This window comes from Artemia franciscana, unplaced genomic scaffold (genome assembly GCF_032884065.1).
Source record: "Artemia franciscana unplaced genomic scaffold, ASM3288406v1 Scaffold_1158, whole genome shotgun sequence".
NCBI classification, from domain to species: domain Eukaryota; kingdom Metazoa; phylum Arthropoda; class Branchiopoda; order Anostraca; family Artemiidae; genus Artemia; species Artemia franciscana.
Genome location: NW_027062750.1, coordinates 97,179 through 118,040, shown reverse-complemented (window position 1 = coordinate 118,040; position 20,862 = coordinate 97,179). Strand labels below are relative to the sequence as shown.

Genomic DNA, 20,862 nt, shown 5'->3' with positions numbered 1-20,862 from the left:
GGTTGCAGTGTTCTGACGACCTAAGGGCATTTTCAGCAGCAGCAGTAGATCTTTATCCTTACATTAGGTCAACTCCGTCAAGATTCATGTCAGACATGGCAGAACATATGGGCATCACATCTATGGGCATCACTAATTCTTGAAAAGATGGACCAAGATTTGTCCTAAAAAAGAGTAACTAAAAATAAAACATCAGAATTGTTGGCGTTAAAGTATATATTACCTCATATTTGACCTGTCTCATTCCACAAATGACGAGAGAACGTTAATAACCCCCCCCCCTTCCTATCAGGGAATATTTTTATGGAATATTGGAAACAAAAAAATCTACTTTCTCCAATGATTTCTTCTTTTTCCCAGAGGCACTTCCTATAGAAGGGGTGCTCATATAATCTTCAGAGGGGCTCATTCGATTGGAAATATCTAGTTCTATTTTCCTTTTTAAGAGTCAAAATTAATCTAAGGAAAATTATCCCTCCCAACCACATCCTTTTCACCTAAATTCACCCGATAAAAATTCTGATGTAACCGTTTTGTTAAAAATAGTTCACAGATCAACTAAGAAAAAGTCCGGAGGCAGAACAACCCCCCAAGGTCTGGGGACAAGTATTGTAAGTTATACCCTAGGGCAGTGGCGCCATTTGGGGGGGAGGCAGGGGGGCCTGGCCCTCCTGATTTCTGGAGGGGCCCAATTTCAACCACGTAATTCTTTGTTTATTCGTCCTTGTTCTACTTTTTTCTCTTTTTTTTACCGTATTTCTACTGTGAATTATTACTAAATAGCAAATTCAAGATACTCGACGATTATTCCATTTCAAGAAAGTATCCTGTTTTTGCTGTTCTCCCTAATTAATTTATGGTCACCCTTTTGGCACGGGTTTGTTAAGTCCTTTCTGGGCTCGGAGTACTTCTGTGACATTGAAGTCTCTCCAGTGATTAATGAATCCCGTTAGTCGGCACGTTTATGTGTAGGCTAACATCTGGAAAAGAGGGTATCCAGACCAGGGTGTCATTCCAGTTTTGTATTTAGTTTCTCGTTACCCTTCATCAAATAAAGAACCGTGAAACAGTGTTGAGTTGTGTTCAAGTTCAAATCGGATTATTGAAACATGAGTTCATCCAGTGCGAGTGGTGCAAAAAAAAGGAAAATAAAAGCCCAAAGGAAAGAAGAAGAAATAAAGATGCAACGACGATTGGCTTCGTTTTTCAAACCGACTGTAAGTAAATCTACCACATTTTAAATTTTGTTTCGTCGACCAATCTTACTGAACGAACCAGAACAAGAGCTACGAGCTCATATGGCACTTGTTACGAGTAGGCAGTACAACAAAGGAAATGAGCCCGTCACAAACCACAACCGCCACCCCAAAAATGCGGTTCGGAGCTAGAAATAGAATATGCAGTTTCACTCAAGTCGGTGCATTTCTGGCATCGCCTCGGATCATCTGGAGCAGATGACTGTTGTAACTTCCAAGTTTCAGCACAATAAACCTATTCGTTTAATCCCTAGACGTGCAACACGGTTTCCGGTACCTCCTTCCAGCTGCCCCTTTCGCGGCCGAATTTGGCTCGGACACTCGTGAACGGATCATCTAGAGCATCTTGTCTCACCACCTATCAAGTTTCACTCGAATCTCAGCATTTTTCAATGAATCCCCCCCCTCCCCGACCGTGGTCGGATCTGGTTCGGACAGTAAAATTTGTCATCTAGGGCATATGCTTACTTTACATTCCAAGTCTCATTTAAATCGCTGCACTCATTTGACCCATATGCGAGCCACACATTTTCCCGGCCCCCTACTGTGGCCGAACACGACTTGAAAAAATAAAAGTCACATCTTTGACATCTCCGGTTCCCGTCCATCAAGTTCGACTGGAATCGGAGCGTACCCTATCCAATCCCTCGACTACAAGTATTTCACGAGTTTCTCGGTGGGCGCCTCCACCCCCCCCCACAAATATCGGATCAGATCCAGACTTGACATGGAACATCTGAGACGATATTTCTTTCCACTTGCCAATTTTCATTGAAATCCGATCACCCGTTTAAAAGTTATGCATGCCACTAGTTTCCGGATTCCCATCCCTCCACTCCCCCCACGATGGTCGGATCGGGGAAACGACTAATCTTAAGTTAGTCTGTTCGAGTCCCTGATATGCCTGCCAAGTTTTATCGTCCTATTGCATCAGGAAGTAACGATCCCGGGGAATTGCCAGAAATCCGGACCCCCCCCCCAAGTCCCCCACAGTGCCCCCATAGAGGAGGGGGTCTTCCCCCTCCTCTACACCCCGCTCTTCATGCTAAAGTTTTTCAGCATTTGTAAAAAAGTTACTTACTGTTTTAATAAAACGCCCTTTGTGTTTGAGGAGTCGTTTTTAAAGATGTGGACAAAATTTAAACTTTAGGATAAAGAGCGCAGTGTTGAGGAGGAGGCAACCCCCATCGTATATGTAATAATTCTTGTTATTTTTAAGTTTTAATAATGCTCCTTAATTTCAGTTGAAAAAACTTGTTTTTCTATTTAATTTCTGATCATTTTTTAAATAAAGTCAGGAAATCTGGCTTCACCTTCACGGAGAAATCCCCCTTGGAAACATCCTCTGAACAATACAATCCTGGTTAAAATTTACTGGGACAATTACCCTTAACACTTCCAAGCGTGAAATTGAGCCAGTAAATAGAAAGCAAGATATATAAAGAAATTTTGTATAGGAATTCTGGAAAATTTTTCCAGTACACAATGTCCCCTGAAAAGTTCATCCCCTAGAAAATTCATTTTCCATGGAAAATTCTCCCCGAGCTAAGTCCCCCAGCCAAAAAAATCGTCCTCCCCTTCCCACCCTAGAAATGTATGCATGCTTCCGAATAAGAAATACTATATGTAAACAATGGTCACGTTTTTTAACTTGAAGACCTTTTCCCAAGAGCTTTAGGGTTTCATGTTATCTCCAAAGACATTATTATTAGGCCTTTCAACGATGTTGAACAAAATAGCTATCTCAGATTTTTGGTCAGGGGAATTTGGGGAAAAATGGCGTGGGAGGGGGCCTAGTTGCCCTCCAATTTTTTTAGTAACTTAAAAAGGGCACTAGAACTTTGAATTTCCGTTAGAATAAGCCCTCTCCCGATGTCTTGGCCCACTGGTTCGATATGATCACCCCTGGGCAAAAAAAATAAATAAATAAACACGCATCCGTAATCTTTCTTCTAATATGAAGTACAAAATTCCACATTTTTGCAGATAGGAGCTTGGAGCCTCTACAATAGGGTTCTCTTAATACGCTGAATCTGATGGTATGATTTTATTATGATTATATGAGTTCTAAGGGTGTTTCAGCCATTTTTTGAAAATCAGGCACATTTCTCAGGCTTGTAGCCTTTGAAGGGTAAGACTAAACTTAACAAAATGTATTTAAAATCAGCATAAAAGTTTAGTTCTTTTGACATATCTATTGGTATCAAATTCCGTTTTTTAGAGTTTCGGTTACTATTGAGCCGGGTCGCTCCTTACTTACAGCTCGTTACCAAGAACTGTTTATAAGATAATGCTCAGACAAATTTTGTTGAGTTTCTTCTTTTGAAGAGGAAAGATAGAACAAAAAGCGACAAAGATAAGAAATTTCAAACCTAATAAGTTTTCGTCCGCATGAATTACTATGGCTAGCTTCAGTTTACCTTGCTTCAAAAAGTGTTTAATCACCCGACAGCAGTACTCGTGCATCATGTTTTGTGTTTATTGATTCTAGGTTAAAATATAGAATCAAGGGAATGATAGCTTTGCAAGGTAATCCTACATAAACAAAAAAAATAAATAAAGAAGTGTATCACAGAAACCTATAAAACCTATAAAAACCTACAAAACATAAAATTGAATAGCACATTGGACTTAATTGAATGAAATAAAAAAGACAAGTTTTTTCAACTGAATGTAAGAAGAAACATTAAAGCTCAAAACGGATAGCAATTTTTAAGTATATGAAGGGGTTCACCCCCTTGTCAATACTCGCTCTTTGCGCTGTTCAAATTTGGTTCCAATTCTTTAAGAATGACTCCTGAATCTCAAAGGCCGTTTGATTAGAATAAATATCTCTTTTGAAAGTACTAAAAAAAAAACTTTAGCGTAAAGAGCGAGGTATTGACGAAAGGGTGAACCTTCTCATATGTAATAATTTCTTTTCGTTTTAAGTTTCAATCCTGCTCCTTACTTTGAGTTGAAGAAACTTTTTTTTTCATTTAATTTCTTATTCTTTTTTTAATAATCCTTGGAAATCCAGTGCCCCCTTGATCGAAAATTCAGCTCCCCTATGAAAAGTTTCTCCATGGAAAATCCTCCTACATAACCTCCTCTGCTCGAGCTGCCCCACCACCAGAAAAAAAACTGAAAACGTCTGTATACTTCGCAATTACCTATATTATTTATAAAAAAGGGCAAAGTCCACAAATTGAACACCTTCCCCCAGAGACTTTGGACAATTAAGACATCTTTAAAGACATATTTTATTAGATTTTTCAAATATATTAAACAAAATGGCTGTTTCAAAATTTTGATCAAGTGACTTAGGGTAAAAAGAGGGTGGGATGGGGCCTAGTTGCTCTCCAAATTTTTGGTCATTTGAAAAAGGGCGCTAGGACTTTTAATTTACCTTTGAATGAGCCCTCTTGCGATATTCTAGGACAACTGGGTCAATACGATCACCCCTGGAAAAAAAATAACACGCGTCCTTGATCTTTCTTCTGGCAAAAAAATCCAAAATTCCTCATTTTAGCAGATAGGATCTTGAAACTCCTGCAGTAAAGTTCAGTGATGCGCTGAATTAAATGGTGAGATTTTTGTTAAGGTTATATTACTTTCAGGGGGGGGGGTGTTTTCCCTTTTTTCGGACATAAGACAAATTTTCTCAGGCTCGTAACTTTTGATGGGTAAAACTGAATTTGATACAACTTATATATTTGAAATTAGCGTACAAATCTGATTCTTTTGATGCATCTATAGGTATCAAAATTCCGTGTTTTAGAGTTTCGGTTACTATTGAGCCGCGTCGCTTTTTACTTGAAGTTCGTTACCACGAACTAATTGATTCTCTAAATTTTGTGTTGTTTTCTATGTTAATTATGTACAATTCACGTCCTAGTTCTTATGGCACTTGATATCTACCAAGTGACATATAGCGATCGCAAATTCTGTTGGTCTGTCGGTCCCGGTTTTGCTACTTTAGGCATTTCTAGGTAAGCTAAGACGAAGAAATTCGGCAGGCGTATGGACCAGATTAAAATAAAAATTGTTTCCCTGATTCGACCATCTGGGGGGAGTGGGGGGGGGGGGGCGGTCAAATCGGAAGAAATAGAAGAAATGAAGTATTTCTAACTCACCAACGGGTGGTCGAATCTTAATGAAATTTGATATTTAGAAGGATATCATGTCTCAGAGCTGTTATCTTAAATCTGGATCGGATTTGGTGACATTTGGGGGAGTTGGAGGGGGGACCTAAAATCTTGGAAAACGCTTAGAGTGGAGGGATCAGTATGAAACTTGGTGGAAAAAATAAGCAGTTGTCCTAGATACATGATTTACATAAACGGAACGGATCTGCTCTATTTGGGGGAGTTGGGTGGGGGAGGGTTAATTCTGAAAAATTAGACAAAATTAGGTATTTTTAACTTACGATGGAGGAATCGGATCTTAATGAAATTTCATATTTAGAAGGACCTCCTAAATCGGATCTCTTACTTTAAGTTCTGACCGGATCCAGAGTCATTAAAGTGGGGTGGAATTGGGGGGGGTCTAAAAACTTTGAAAACGCTTAGTGTGGGGGGATCACGATGAAACTTGATGGGAATAATAAGCACAAGCTATAGATACGTGATTGACATAATTGGAACGGATCTGTTCACTTTGGTATGAGCTCTAGCAAAATTCTAAGAATCAATAGATTGATTTAAAAAGAAAATCAGAGGCTTAATGCCGGTTGGGATTTAAAATAAAAGCTGTGAGTCACGAGGCCCTTCTAAATATCAAAATTGATTAAGATCCGATCACCCACTCGTAAGTTATAAATACCTAATTTTTTTCTTACTTTTCCTCTCCCTTTAGCCCCCCAGATGGTCTAATCTAGAAAACGACTTTATCAAGTCAATTTATGCAGCACCCTGACACGCCCACTAATTTTCATCGTCCTAGCACGTCCAGAAGCACCAAACTCGCCAAAGCACTGAATCCCACCCCCTAACTTCTCCAAAGAGAGCGGATCCATTACGGTTACGTCAATCACGTATCTACAACATTTGTTTATTCTACTCACTAAGTTTCATCCCAATTTCTCCACTCTAAGCGTTTTCCAAGATTTCCGGTTTCCCCCTCCACCACCCCCCAATGTCAACAGATCTTGTCTGAATTTTAAATAAGAGCTCTCAGCATAACCCACATTTGAGTTCTCAGCATATGTAAAATTGCCAGAATGGCCTTTTCAAACATTCCGTATTGAATTAATCTCCTCTTTTATTTTATTTGATTAATCTCCTTTTGATTCTTTTATTTGATTCTTTTATCTCCTCTTTTATTGCCAATGGAATAGAGCTGTTCCTTGAAGATAATAATTAACTAAGGGTGATTTCTGTAGTTTATATTAAAAAAGTTGTTCGACAAAAACGCTAATACCCTCAACTAAATACTGTGAAGTAAACAGAGTCAAAGATTCATTCCATGATTCATCGTTTTAGCTCAAATTACGCGATGTACGGCAAGCATCAAAAATCACATGTAACGGCTTTGATCCAATAAAATGTAGATTTCTAACTGTCTCAAAAATGGAAATAAAGCATTAGAAGATCTAGTCAAATAAATAGCTTAGACTACATACAAGAGCAAAATATTATTATACTAACCCAATTTCAATTAGCCTTTCAACCTACTTATCATTATAATAATTTGGGCAATAATGACGCCTAAATGCCAAAAAGTACCTATAGGACTAATATAAAAGGACTAAATGTTAAAACTAGCATAATCATAAAAATAATAGTTTATGTGTAAACTCACTATGAACAAGAGCTAAGAGCTCATATGAAATCCAGACCCCCCCCCCCCCAAGTCCCCCACAGTGCCCGGATCCGGTCCAGTTATGTTAATGACGTATCTAGGACTTATGACTCTTCTTCCGACCAAGTTTCACCCCGATCCCTCCAGTCTATAAGCGTTTCCCAATATTTCCGGTCCCCCCCCTCTAACTCCCCCGAAAGTCACCGCATCCGGTCCGGATTTGAAGTGGGATGTCTGAGACACGAGTTCTAAATATCAAGTTTCATTAAGATCCGATTACCCGTTCAAAAGTTGCAAATACCTCAAGATTCCGGATTCCCCCTCCCTCCACTCCCCCCACGATGCTCAGCTCGGGAAAGTGACTATTTCCAACTTAATCATTTGGGGTCCCTGATATGCCTGCCAAGTTTCATCGTCCTAGCGTATGTGGAAGTGCCCGAACTAGCAAAACCTGGACAGACCGACGGACGGACAGAAATTGCGATCGCTATATGGAACTTGCCCGAAGGGCAAGTGCCATAAAAAAAGAATACTCAGCGACCTATTCTTTGATACTTCGAATACCTATCCCATCTGGATGAAACTTAATAATTTACAAGAGGACACATCCAAGTTGCAAATTTTGTCGAGTATTTAGTAAACTAGAAATATAACTATCGGTGAAGTACTGGTAAAAGAAGTAACTGGGACATCACTTTTAATTTGTTTTTAATTAAAACTTGATTACTCTGTAGGATAGTGATGCTGGGACGTCAAGGGACAACCCATCGGCAACCGAAGTTTTACCGACAAACGAGCAGACCCTGGACGTGAGACACATTTCTGAGGAGACAAACCTGCGCGAATCACAAATGGAGGAATTGGCTTCCAGAACAATCAGTACCGATTTGTCCGTGAACCCGTATGAAAACCCCTGCCAACCAGTTTTGACTGACTATCCCGCCACTACCATCGGGAATCGCACACGAAAATTTAACAGCTCCTATTTCTTGGCATACCCATGGCTCGAATATTCGAAAGAACAGGACTCGGTGTTCTGTTTCAATTGCCAACATTTCAGTGGATCCTCGCTAAGATCAGGCGAAAGGTATGGAGCTAGAGCATTCATTGACGTAGGATTTAGAAAGTGGAAAGACATTTCTGAACTGATACGGCAGCACGAAAACAGCGACCGACACAAAGCATGTACCATTACTTTGACTCAGTTTAAAGCTATTGAGATGGAGGCGGCCGAATCTGTTGCGTCATGCCTCTCCAAAGAACGCGAAAAGGAAATACTAGAGAATAGACAGTACGTAAAAGCTCTACTAAAAACTACAGCATTACTTGGACGGCAAGGTCTTGCGTTTCGTGGCCAGGATGAAGGGGAGTCTAGTGCCAATCAAGGGAATTTCGTAGAGACAGTACATCTTTTAACAGAAATCAACCCGGACTTGATGAAAAACTCTCGTAAGGCCTATAGCCATTACATGTCACACGAGTACCAAAACGACTACATTGAGGTCATAGGAAATTAAATCAAAAGTTCTATCGCGAAAGAAGTCAGAGAAGCAAAATATTTTGCCGTTCTTGCTGACGAGACAAAAGACCTCTCTAAAAAGGAACAACTCGCGATCTTAGTGCGCTATGTTCATGCCCTGAAAATCAAAGAAAGGGCCATAGGTTGCTACCACATGCGCAAGGTTGACGCTGAGAGTTTGGCCGACTTCATTTACAACGAAATAAAGGGTATCGGCCTTGACTGGTCAAAGTGTGTTGGACAGTGCTATGACGGGGCCAGTGTAATGAGCGGACACTTTTCAGGAGTACAGGCCCGTCTCCGGGAAAAAGCACCAAAAGCGGTGTACACACACTGTCATTCCCATAGACTTAACCTTGTCATTGGCGATTGTATGCAGAAAATACAAAGAATTTCATCAGTATTTTCAGTTTTGCAAGCAGTTTACAGTTTCGTCTCCAACAGCAACACTCGATACCAGTTGTTCGTCGGAGCCCAGAAAACTGCCAATGTGCCTGTGCTAACGCTTGAAAGGACAGTAGTGACACGTTGGTCGTACTGGTATAGATCAGTGGCTAAGATCCTGGTTAGATTTGACTGCATACTCGCAGTTCTGTCAGTAGTTCAAGAATCTTCTGACAGGGAGGCAGTGGCAGAAGCTATGGGCCTTAAGAACCAGCTAGAGTCGTTTCCCTTCATATTCAGTTTGCATGTCATTCACGAAGTTCTTGCAGTGATAAACCCTCTTTCTGAACAACTACAGGCAGCAGATCTGGTCATCTCAGAAGCTTTCACTTTAATCAGTGCAACAAAGAACGAACTGTGGAAAATGCGTGATGACGAGTATTTTCGTGTCCTATACGGCAAGTCTAAAGAGATGGCCATTAATGTCGGAGCTGATCTGTCGGAAACAAGTGCTCTCTCTTCAGCCATACCTGTTAAATCAAAACGAGTTCAAAAGATATCCGGAAGACTAAGAGACTATTTGACGACAACAACAATTGGAAAGCACAACATTGACTCCGAAAGCACAACAACGGAAGACAAAATGCGGAGAGAGTTCTACGAGGTTTTGGACAGAGTGTTAAATGAGTTTGAAGAGCGTTTTTCTGTCCAGCTGCCAGTGCTAGAAGCCACACGTTGCCTTAACCCTAAATCCAAAGATTTTATGGACTCAGATTTACTTCTTGTGATCGCGACATACTTCGATCAGGCGGGAATCGATACTATGCAGCTGAAGTGTCAAGCTTTAATAGCTCGTGCATTTGTGTCGCAGCTTCCACAGAAACCGGCAAACGCTTTAGATGTCTTCGAACGCCTCGGAGGATTGAAAGAACCTTATTCTGAGCTTCTTAAGGTCGTCAGGGTAGTCCTCACACTCCCGCTCACAACGTGCTCAAATGAACGTTTTTTCTCTGTGTTGACGTTTGTGAAGGACTACCTCCGGACAACGATGGAAAACGAGCGACTTTCGCATTTGCTGCTTATATTCTCTGAGAAAGCTGCAGTGAAGGAGCTCAATTTTGAGAAGCTTGTCGACGACTTCGTAAAAATGAAGCAAAGGAGATATCCATTGCTGAAGTAACTGTACGTAAGTTTCTGATTTATACAGTAAATGTTCTATTTTGGTACTGTTTTTGGTCCCTAAATAAGCTGCAAAATGCGAACCCCAAAGGTAGCACGGTACCTAAAGGCATGTTCGAAAATTTTAAAATTTTTAAGGTTGGATGGGGGCCCAAAATCGATTTTTGCCCCCCCCCCCAAGTTTTTCTGAAATGGCGCCACTGCCCTAGGGACATACATGTTCTTATGGAAGGGTGACGGTATAAACGTCAGAGGGAAATCATTTAGTTGCAATTAATTGGCTGACTAAAGAATAGCCAATCGAAAAAAAAAATCAATGGGCCCCTCTAAGCTAGATGAAAGTCCGATCACTTTAAATGGTGTCCCAATCGAGGAGGTCCAAAATTTCAAATATCTAGGTTCTCTAATAAATCCCAAGGGTGAAACTCTAAATGAAATACAAAACCACATCTCCGCTGCCTGGGCAGCGGCGGAAGTGTCTCTGGTTACAAAATGAAATCTTCCTTCAAAAAAAGCTCCGGATATATAACGCGTTGGTCCTCTCTGCACTTCTTTATGGTTGCGAAACGTAGCCCCTCGGAGCTGTGGAAGCTAATGACCTGAACGTCTTCCACCACAAGTGTCTGCGCTGTATACTTGGCCTGCGTCTCTCTGACCGCGTCTCTAATAATGTCATCAGAAGATGTGGCAATATACCCCTTGTCTCAGATATTGTCAAAGCGAGACGACTACGGTGGTTCGGGCATACGCCGACCGGATGACTCGTTCAGCAAATAGTGCTTGAAATGCCAACCCCTTACACATTGAAAGGAGAAGCAAGGAGGGTAGAAAAAAATGGTTATCGGCAATTAGAGCCAACCTGGAGCCAATGGGAGGTTTCAAGAGGCACGGGCATCGCTGGAATAGACAATGGATTCAGTTATTGTTCAGCCTGATGGGAAGAATAAATACAAGTTCTAGATACGTGATTGACATAACCGGACCAGATTCACTCTCTTTGAGGGAGTTGGGGGGATTTCTAGTGTTTTGGCATGTTAAAGAATAAGCACATCTTATAGATACATGATTGACATAAGCAGACCGGATGCAATCTCTTTGGAGGGATTTAAGTGATTCATAGTGCTTTGGCAAGCTCGGTGCTTCTTGACGTGCTAGGACGATGAAATCGATAACTCTAGTACCGAGTCTAATTTAGGTTCCAACCTCGTCACAAGTGCCATATGAGCTGTTGGCTCTCGTTGAAATATTAAAAACAAAATAAACAAATAGAGGCACTCTATCCCCCCATGTCGGTTTGACTCTTAAAAATATAATAAATTGAAGATAAACAAATTTTTGATGCATTTTATTGTAGCCCCTCTTCCCCCGAAAAAAAATATTTTGTAAAACCCAGGCCGAAAAAAACTGGATACGACACTGCTCTAGAATGAAGTTTTTGCTTTTGAATGGTAGATTTTGATTTCGTACTGAAGTAGAGAGAAAAATAAGCATCCAGAAATTTTTCACAGCAAATTCATACAGGGGAGATATACCTCAATCAGTTTGTTTTAGAGACTAGAAAGACTAGTTTTCTTTACCAATGGATCGGAACATTCCGTTCCGATCCTACATGAAAATTATCAATTGTAAACAGGGCTGAGTTATAAAAAGAAGACAGATACTTGCTGAAGTTAGTTCATTAGTTCAAAAGAAGACAGAAATTTGTTCATTTATTTGATCTAAAAAAAATCAATTTAAGATGTGACATTCTTTCAGTACTATCAATATTTTATAATCAAATAATCAGAGAGTTAGTACCCTCGAGAATTAGCACCATAAATAAAAAAAATTAGGACCTTCGATAGGAAAAAGATTCCAAGGAGCTAATTTTACTGGCACGATTTTAAAATATATTCGCTGGTTAAGTGGTACGTTATCTTCAAACCAGAAAATAAGCCTTGGCACAAATTGAGAAGAAAAAAATTTTGAAATAAAGCCTAGGCTATATAGCATTACCTTGGTCTACACTGGCTATAAGCATCATCAGGTACATCATTACTTGGAAAATGGTTTTCCTAAAAACAAAACAGGAAAGCCTTTAGAAATACTAAAAAAGCAAAATGACAATATCAAGTAAACATAGATCTATATACAAGTGGCCATACTAAAACATAAAGAAGAATATAGATATTCTGGGCCCCTCCAAGATGTAATGTCTTGTTTTATTTTGGAAAATAAAAAATGACATTTTTGACGAAAAAGCCTCTTCAATAGGCTAATTCCCCCTCCCCCCGAAGTAGTTACCCATGAAGTTGGTACTACAGTCATTTATATACAACACTGACTGACGTTTCTTTCACTAGCACTGTATCCATTTCAAACAGCTAAGTAAAAAACTAAGAAATGGATCTCAGAAAACACTCAAATTTTCTACCAAGACAAAAGGGGGGACCAACAAAAGATATGACCCCCCCCCCCATACAAAAGTGCTGCAACAAGAATGTTACAAATCAGCAAGAACTGACAAAACCTATTGGTCCAACGTTGCTGTCGATATTAAAAGACCTGCATCATGGAATGATGCTCAAAAACCCTATCAGATACTTGGAAAATATAGAGGGAGGAAGAAGCAAACTAAGATTCCTTTGCTTCAGGCTAAAGCTGGGAAAATACTCACAAGCAGTGAGGACCATATCGAAAGATGGCGAGTACATTTCTAAGAGCTACTGCGGCCAAGAGGTACTAATAACCAAAATCAACCACCTACAGCTGCCCAGAACCAACCCGACTAACAGTCATGTGAAAGCGTATGTACAGACCTACTCTCCAAGAATGTAGTAACCAAGGCGATTGAAGTACTGAAAATCAATAAAAACCTAAAAACAGATGGTATTTCTGTCGAGCTACAAAAAGCTCTTCCCAAGCCGGTGGCGGATGAGCTTCATAGTTTGATCACAAAAAGCTTGGGACCATGATTAAATCCCCGATAAGTGGAAGACCTCCACATTTACCCTATCTTTTAAAAAGGTGAATAAACGGATTGTGAAAACTACCAAAGCATATCTCTTATTTCTATTACTGCCTAGCTGTTCGCATTTATACTTTAAAACTAGTTTAGAGCTGTAAAAAACAGCCCAACGCGATCCAACCATGCAGGATTCAGGTCAGACATGGGCTACAATGACCACATCTTTGGCCTGCAACATATCCTTAAACACCCGTTAACACACTAGCAGGAAACAATCAAAATCTTCATATACTTCATCAATACCCTTGATTTGGTTCAATATTCAATATTATCAGCAAACTCTTCTTCAGCACTTGTAGAAATTGCAAGCACGTTATCAAACAGGCAGTCAATCAAACTTGCTGTGTCTAGTTTTGTTAATTCCAATGTTTAACTATTAGTTTTTTCTTGTAGTCACCTCTTAGTATTACTGAGTGCCTCTTTATTTTGGCAATAGTGCTTGTATCTGGGATCCAGGAGACAAGCAAGAACAACTTCTCTGGTTGTGCGTTCTTGAAATCACCATATACTTCGAACATTTCTATACCAGAGGTATTGACAGGAAGTGGTAACAAAAGTACTTTGACTTACTTGAACTCACCTCAGCTGCTCTTTTAAACCTGGTCAAGCCTAAGCTGTTGACTCCATTCCCCAAAGACTTGATAAGCAAAAATTACCCGAGGAAAACTGGTGCAATCTTTTGAATATTCATCAGTTATCATTTGAACCACGGTCTTGAACATGAAAATGCGGTTTTTAGAAAACAATTGATTATATGATAATATCTTTTTTTGTTAATTACACAAAGCACTATATGTAATAAATTCCTTTAAAAAAAGTCATTAAACAGCTCTCTGTGATGTTCAATCGCCCTGTTAGCTGCAGAAAAAAAAATGCTTTCAATATGGCATATCATGGCTGCAGCTACTTTTCTGGCTTGTCAAGCCATTAGATTTTCTTTGTTGTTCAAGCCACGGAACCGTGAGTTTCCTTCAAAAGGTTTCTAGACAAGACGATTCTAATGAAGTACTTTGTGTAAGAATCCGGCAATATTCTTAGGAGTTTTGGGCTATTTTTTTATTACTTTTTTTTCTCACTTCTGATAAAAGAGTGTGCTTGTTGAGGGTGTATCATTTAAAAAAATTAGAAGCCATGAAGGATTTTTTTTCCTGGCAAAAAACAGGACAATTGTAAAAGAAAATGCTACATAATTTTATCATGCGTCATAAATTCAAAGAAATTTGAAGTCAGACGGGATTGGGCTCAATTTAGCCCCTATCTTTGACCTAAAGCAAATCAAAGCCCATTTCTCGTCAATAAATAAAACAAGTGTTAATTCAATTTATGTACCCCAAAGTAAATTATATTTTTTTAAACCTGAATTACTTTACGTTAAGAAAATTTCTGCCTATTGGTTTTCAAAAAAGAGGAGAGGTATAGCCTTTTTAAGTGTAGGAAAACCAAAATCTTAAAATTGTTTATTAAAAGCAGAAAAAATCAAAAACAAAAAGCTTAACTGGTTCTCTAGTTACAAGGCAATTCTAAAACAGTAATTTTCCCCAATATTTCCTAGGGAGCAATTTATTTTACCTTATATTACCAATTTTACTGACTGGGTTTTTATTTTACATTAGCTTTACAACAGCACTACAGGCAAGGAAAAAAAACAACAAACAAACAAGAAATACACAAAACTGGCAAGTTTGGGAAAGTAATACCCTTACCACTTCATGTCCAGAAAATGAACCTATGCTCATAGGAGATGTATTTTTAGCACTTGACATCGGTGAATCTTCCTGAGATTCCTGAAAAATAGATGGTTTTAGTTTCATAAGGGGCAGGCTCCAGTTTTCATTTAAGTGTTTGTGTGTGTGTGAAATGTACAATTCTATAATAATTACTGCATTGAAAGATTTTTTTTATGCTAATTCCAAATATATAAAAAAAATTTATAATAATTTTATGTATCAATATTTACAATCCTGATAAATTTGCCTTATTTTTGAAAAAGGTAGGGGGTATATTCCCCAGAAATAAATTGCCCTTCATGGAAATTACATCACTGGATTCAGTGTGTCAAATAACCCTAGTGTAGGGATTTCAAGTTTCTATTTAAAAGTTTGGAATTTTGTGCTGTTTTTTTTTTTTTTTGCCAGAAGACAATTAAAGTGTAAATCCAGATTAAGCAATAACTTTTCAGAAATTATTTATAGCCTACATTAGCATTTAGTGATTTAATATTATTCATTATTTTTGGTATTGCTAATTATGTTGATCATAGATTGCAAGCCTAGTGCAAATCTTTGCATTTAGACCTGCACTTTGAGTAGTAATACGGGAATTATGTCAACAAAAAACAAACAAAAATTAATTAAAAAAACTTTTTCCATAAAAACAAGTTTTTCAAAGAAAAGTAAATTATTTTACTTTAGTTTTTCTAAACGTAAATTATTTCTGGATATAGGCCCTAAGGTTTCAGACAGCAGTCTTTTTTTAAAAAATCTATGTCAAAATCGATTTTTTTTGGCATCATAATTTATCTACGTTTTGATCTCAAAAATAGAATTTTAAGGATATTTATTGTTTTTTTTTTAACCAGAAAATTTCTTAGTTAAATTCGTTATTATTCTTTACGCAGATTTAATGTCTTGTTTACAAAATATTTTTTAATCACATATAAAGTTTAACTATTGTTGTAATGTTTTTTCTTTAAATAAATTAGCCTATTAAAAAAGCATTCTGTATTCCTGCTATCTTGAATTTTGCTTTCAATTAAAAAATAGAGCGCACTGTAATAGAGCGTTGTTTATTCCTGATTTGCTCCTCAGCATCTTCTTGTTTTTTTTTCTGCATACGCGGGTTTTCCACTCGATACTATTCAGCCCTTTTCCTTTTGACTCACACTGTGAGATGAATAGAGCTACTGAATTGGTTTTTTCTTATTTATCTTGAATCTGCTCAGATTTTTCGCAGTAAATCTTTTGATACTACGTGTTAAATTATAAGAGGATATACATTGAGTTCTGAGCTCTGTGTACAGGTATGTTCAGCTAGACTCTTGGCTGATAGTGAGATTTTGTGTTGTTTGAAGCATTCTAACATTTTACATTGCAGGGTATATTGTGCAGAGATTAACATATTACATTCGGTAAAATTTTAGTTTATTGACGTTTGGCTATCTCAAAAAGGGGTTAGGTTTCTTGACAAGGCTATTCTAGTAACTAACTTTGTGTAAGAATCCGGCTCTATTTTTAGGAGTTTTGGGCTATTATTTTTATTACTGTGGTACGTGTTTGTTTCTTGCTTGATTGCATCTACTGCTGCAACCATGATTTACTATAAAACTGCTGCAAATATCATTGGTAACTCACAGAGACGTTTAATAAAACTAACTCCACTACAGTAAATAAAGGACGAAACAAACAATCATTTATTTTAACGCCCTTGCCAAGATTGAAACAGAACAAAATGGAAGGGGACATGCTTGGCTTTTTTTTTCTCACTTCTGATAAAAGAGTGTGCTTGCTGAGGGTGTATCATTTAAAAAAATTAGAATCCATGAAGGATTTTTTTTCCTGGCAAAAAACAGGACAATTGTAAAAGAAAATTCTACATAATTTTATCATACGTCATAAATTCAAAGAAATTTGAAGTCAGAGGGGATTGGGCTCAATTTAGCCCTTATCTGTGACCTAAAGCAAATCAAAGCCCATTTCTCGTCAATAAATAAAACAAGTGTTAATTCCCAAAGTGGGCCCCAAAGTAAATTAAATTTTTTTTAAACTTGAATTACTTTACGTTAAGAAAATTTCTACCTATTGGTTTTCAAAAAAGAGGAGAGGTATAGCCTTTTTAAGTCTAGGAAAACCAAAATCTTAAAATTGTTTATTAAAAGCAGAAAAAATCATAAACAAAAAGCTTAACTGGTTCTCTAGTTACAGGGCAATTCTAAAACAGTAATTTTCCCCAATATTTCCTAGGGAGCAATTTATTTTACCTTATATTATCAATTTTACTGACTGGGTTTTTATTTTACATTAGCTTTACAACAGCACTACAGGCAAGGAAAAAAACACCAACAAACAAACAAGAAATACACAAAACTGGCAAGTTTGGGAAAGTAATACCCTTACCACTTCATGTCCAGAAAATGAACCTATGCTCATAGGAGATGTACTTTTAACGATTGACATCGGTGAGCCTTCCTGTGATTCCTGAAAAATAGATGGTTTTAGTTTCATATAGGGCAGGCTCCAGTTTTCATTTATGTGTGTTTGTGTGTGTGAAATGTACAATTCTATAATAATTACTACAATGAAAGATTTTTTTCAATTTTAATTCCAAATATATAAAATTTGTTTATAATAATTTTATATTACAACATTTACAATCCTGATAAATTTGCCTGATTTTTGAAAAAGGAAGGGGGCATATCCCCAGAAATCAATTGCCCTTCATGGAAATTACATCACTGGATTCACTGTGTCAGATAACCCTAGTGTAGAGATTTCAAGTTTCTATATAAAAATTTGAAATTTTGTGTTGTTTTTTTTTCTTTGTCAGAAGACAATTAAACTGTAAATCCAGATTAAGCTATAACTTTTGAGTAGCCTACACTAGCCTATAGTGAATTATTATTATTCTGGATTTTTAGTATTGCTAATTATGTTGATCATTGATTACAAGCCTAGCGCCAATCTTTGCATTTAGACCTGTACTTGGTTGTTACGTTATGATCTGAAAAAAAGTTTTATATGGATATTTATTGTTTTTTTTTTAACCAGAAAATTTCTTAGTTAAATTTCTTATTATTATTTATGCAAATTTAATGTGTTTGTTTACAAAATATTTTTAAATCACATGTAAAGTTTTACTATCGTTGTATTGTATTTTCTTTAAATAAATTAGCCTATTAAAAAAAATATTGTATTCCTACCATCTTAAACTTCTATTTGAATAAGAAAATAGAGAGCGTTGCAAAAGATCTTCTTCTTCTTTTTCAGGGTTCGCGGATATTTCAATTCATATAATTCAACCATTTTCCTCTTGAGTCACACTGTTAAATGAACAGAGCTACTGAATTGTTTTTTTCTTATTTATCTTGAATCTGCTCAGATTTCTTGCAGTAAATCTCTTGATACTATGAGTTAAATTAAAAGAGGATATAGCTTACATTGAGTTCTGAGCTCTGTGTGCAGGTATGGTCGTCTAGACTCTTGGCTGATAGTGAGATTTTGTGGTGTTTGAAGTATTCTAACATTGCAGGGTATATTGTGCAGACTTTAATAATTTACATTTGGTAAAATTCTAGTATATTGATTTTCGGCTATTTCAGAAAGGGGTTAGGTTAGGAAAATGAAACTTTCAGGGATGGGTCTACAGGCTAAAGTATATTCCGGGAGGGTATTTTGAAGTACCCACCCCCACTCCTTCTCCCTCTAGAGGTCCCTGAAATTCGTCTACATGACAGGTCCACACCCATTGAAATTTTGACAAAACAACATTATACCTTAATTTTCAGTTACCAGTTGCTTTTTCTCTGCCTTTAGTTCTGAAAATGCAATTCCTGTTATTTGACTAGAATTCTGAGCCATATCAATGTTTTTTTCTAAATTTAGGAAATGTATTTGCATATCTTCAAAACCTTATAAATTGGGATTGACCAAAGTTGTGAAGCTGTAAACAATTTTATTGTACTTCATTCAAGCAGAAGATCTTTTTTGGAAGGTTTCACTTTTATAACACTCTTATTTTTATGGTCATCAAAGGTCAGGACCCTGTAAAGAGAGAAGGAGTAGAGGTAGGTAGCCTACTTCAAAATAACTTCCTGGGATATTCTTTATCCTTGAGACCCATCCCTGAAAGTTTCATTTTTCTATCCTAACCCCTTTCCAAGATAGCCAAAAGTCAATAAACCAGAATTTTACCTTACATTCAATTAGGCTATGGTCAATTGTTTCATTTTTAAGATTACAAGACCTGCAAAGGGGGGAAAAAGAAACTTTGCCACTTGAATTAGGGAACTGATATGAAAACACCTTAAAATTTAGCCCATTTGAGCCAGACCATATTCTATGATAAATCTTAGAAACATACTTATTGGGGAAAGGTGATAGGGTTAGATTGTTCTTATTTACAGTACCTCTTGAAGTCTCCAGTAGTAAATATCTCTAATAGGGATTGGTCTCTCACTTGGCTGGTCAATACTTAAAGTATTTTTTTTTTGCAAATTCATGTGCCTTATGGTTACTAATTATACCTGAGTGGCTTAGAATATGCTAGAAATAAGTTCTTATTCCTTTTAAAGCAAGATTATCAATAATTCTAAGACAATAAAATCCATCCTATACTGAGAAGCTGAAGAAAGCAGCTATTGGCTTGATAACAAGTCAGAATAAACTATAATATTTTTAAAATGGATAATCCTTATATCACTCCAAGCTGCAATTTAAGGTAATTTAAGGTAAAATTAACAATGAAAAATCCATTATCTGTGAGGAAATAAAATGGCATTTAACTCAGCAGACATTACAGATGCATTATCATTCAATCTCTTGCCCAAAGCAATATTATGAGCCATAATCAGTATGGGGTCTTATATGTGATTTATAAAATTGGAGTAATGTTTTCTCATTACAGGCCAAAGGGGTGGCTAGTAGTCTTTTTATTATTCTTATTTTTCTATAATTGTTTTTTATTGTGTATGTGATGTGAAGGTGGAAATTTAGTTTTTGGTTCACTAGTTTAGTAGGATTCACTTATTGCATTTGTTAACAATATAAAGGCATCTGTTGAGAAGTGGTGTTTTCTGAAGCCAGTTTGAGCATGGGGTATCATATTATTCTTCTCAACAAACAATAGCAGCCAATGGTAAAACATTTTCTCCATTACTTTTCCCAGCACAGGAGTAATCATTATAGGTCTGTATGACTCAGGGTCATATTTAGGTTTATTTTCTTTAAAATTGGTGGAATAGGTGAACATTTCCAGATGTTGGGGAATGTGGATGTGGCCCATGCATGGTTATAGCAATTTAGGAGTTCCTGTTTTTACAAATGGGTAAGATTCTTTATCCATGTAGGGTGTATATTATAATAGCTACTTGTAGCATTGGCCCTAATATGTTGTATTGCATTATTCAGTTGATGTATTGAGAATGGATGGTTTATATAATCTGATCCTGGGCTGGGCTGGTAAATTGGATTTATCAAGATTTGAGTAGTGATATTTTTATTTTTTGATGTTAGCTTTTTTGAAAAAAGGGTAAATTTTTTATTTTCAATATCATTGTCATAATGGGTGTGATGGTCATAATGGTGAAGTGGGTTGGGGGGTTGTTTTTTTTTCCACAGATTTTATTTATAAGTTTATGTGTAATTGGATCACATGTTTCTCTGGAAAGACTTTGCAAAATTATTCCAGTAAATGTTCATTCTAATTTGTTTCCCATTGTCTTGAGAAATTCCCAATTGTTTTTCTTGTTTCAGGTGTTTGTGATGGAAAGGCAGTGTGGTCTTTGTTGCTATTTGCATCTTGCTTATGGGGGAGTAGTTGACCAACAATAGATTTTACTTTTTTAATTTAAACAAAAAAATTATCCTGTAAGTTTTTTCTTCTTATTATATATTTAAGGATTCCTGAGACATGATACATTCCTTGGACATAGGGCTAAAATATTCATTCTTTTTGTTTCCATTGGTCTAGAGAAATTCCCAATTGTTCTTCTTGTTTTAGCTGTTTGTGATGGTAAAACAGTG

General features: G+C 37.1%; 1 protein-coding gene across 2 annotated transcripts in view; it reads right to left on the bottom strand.

Annotated features, from left to right (window-relative positions):
* Window positions 1–17,314, bottom strand: part of LOC136042350 (uncharacterized) — a 30,336-nt gene extending 13,022 nt beyond the window's left edge. Inside the window, exons 1-4 of one of the 2 annotated variants that reach the window (XM_065727317.1) lie at window positions 17,239–17,314; window positions 14,830–14,910; window positions 12,115–12,173; window positions 63–164 (exon numbers count right to left, since the gene is read on the bottom strand). In XM_065727317.1, the coding sequence (XP_065583389.1) occupies window positions 63–164; window positions 12,115–12,173; window positions 14,830–14,910; window positions 17,239–17,298 (302 nt within the window). In that variant the 5' untranslated portion in view covers window positions 17,299–17,314. Of the gene's footprint in view, window positions 1–62; window positions 165–12,114; window positions 12,174–14,829; window positions 14,911–15,532; window positions 15,760–17,238 lie in introns of those variants that run through there. The other variant, XM_065727318.1, reaches the window with a different exon arrangement.
* Window positions 17,315–20,862: the final 3,548 nt, after the last annotated feature.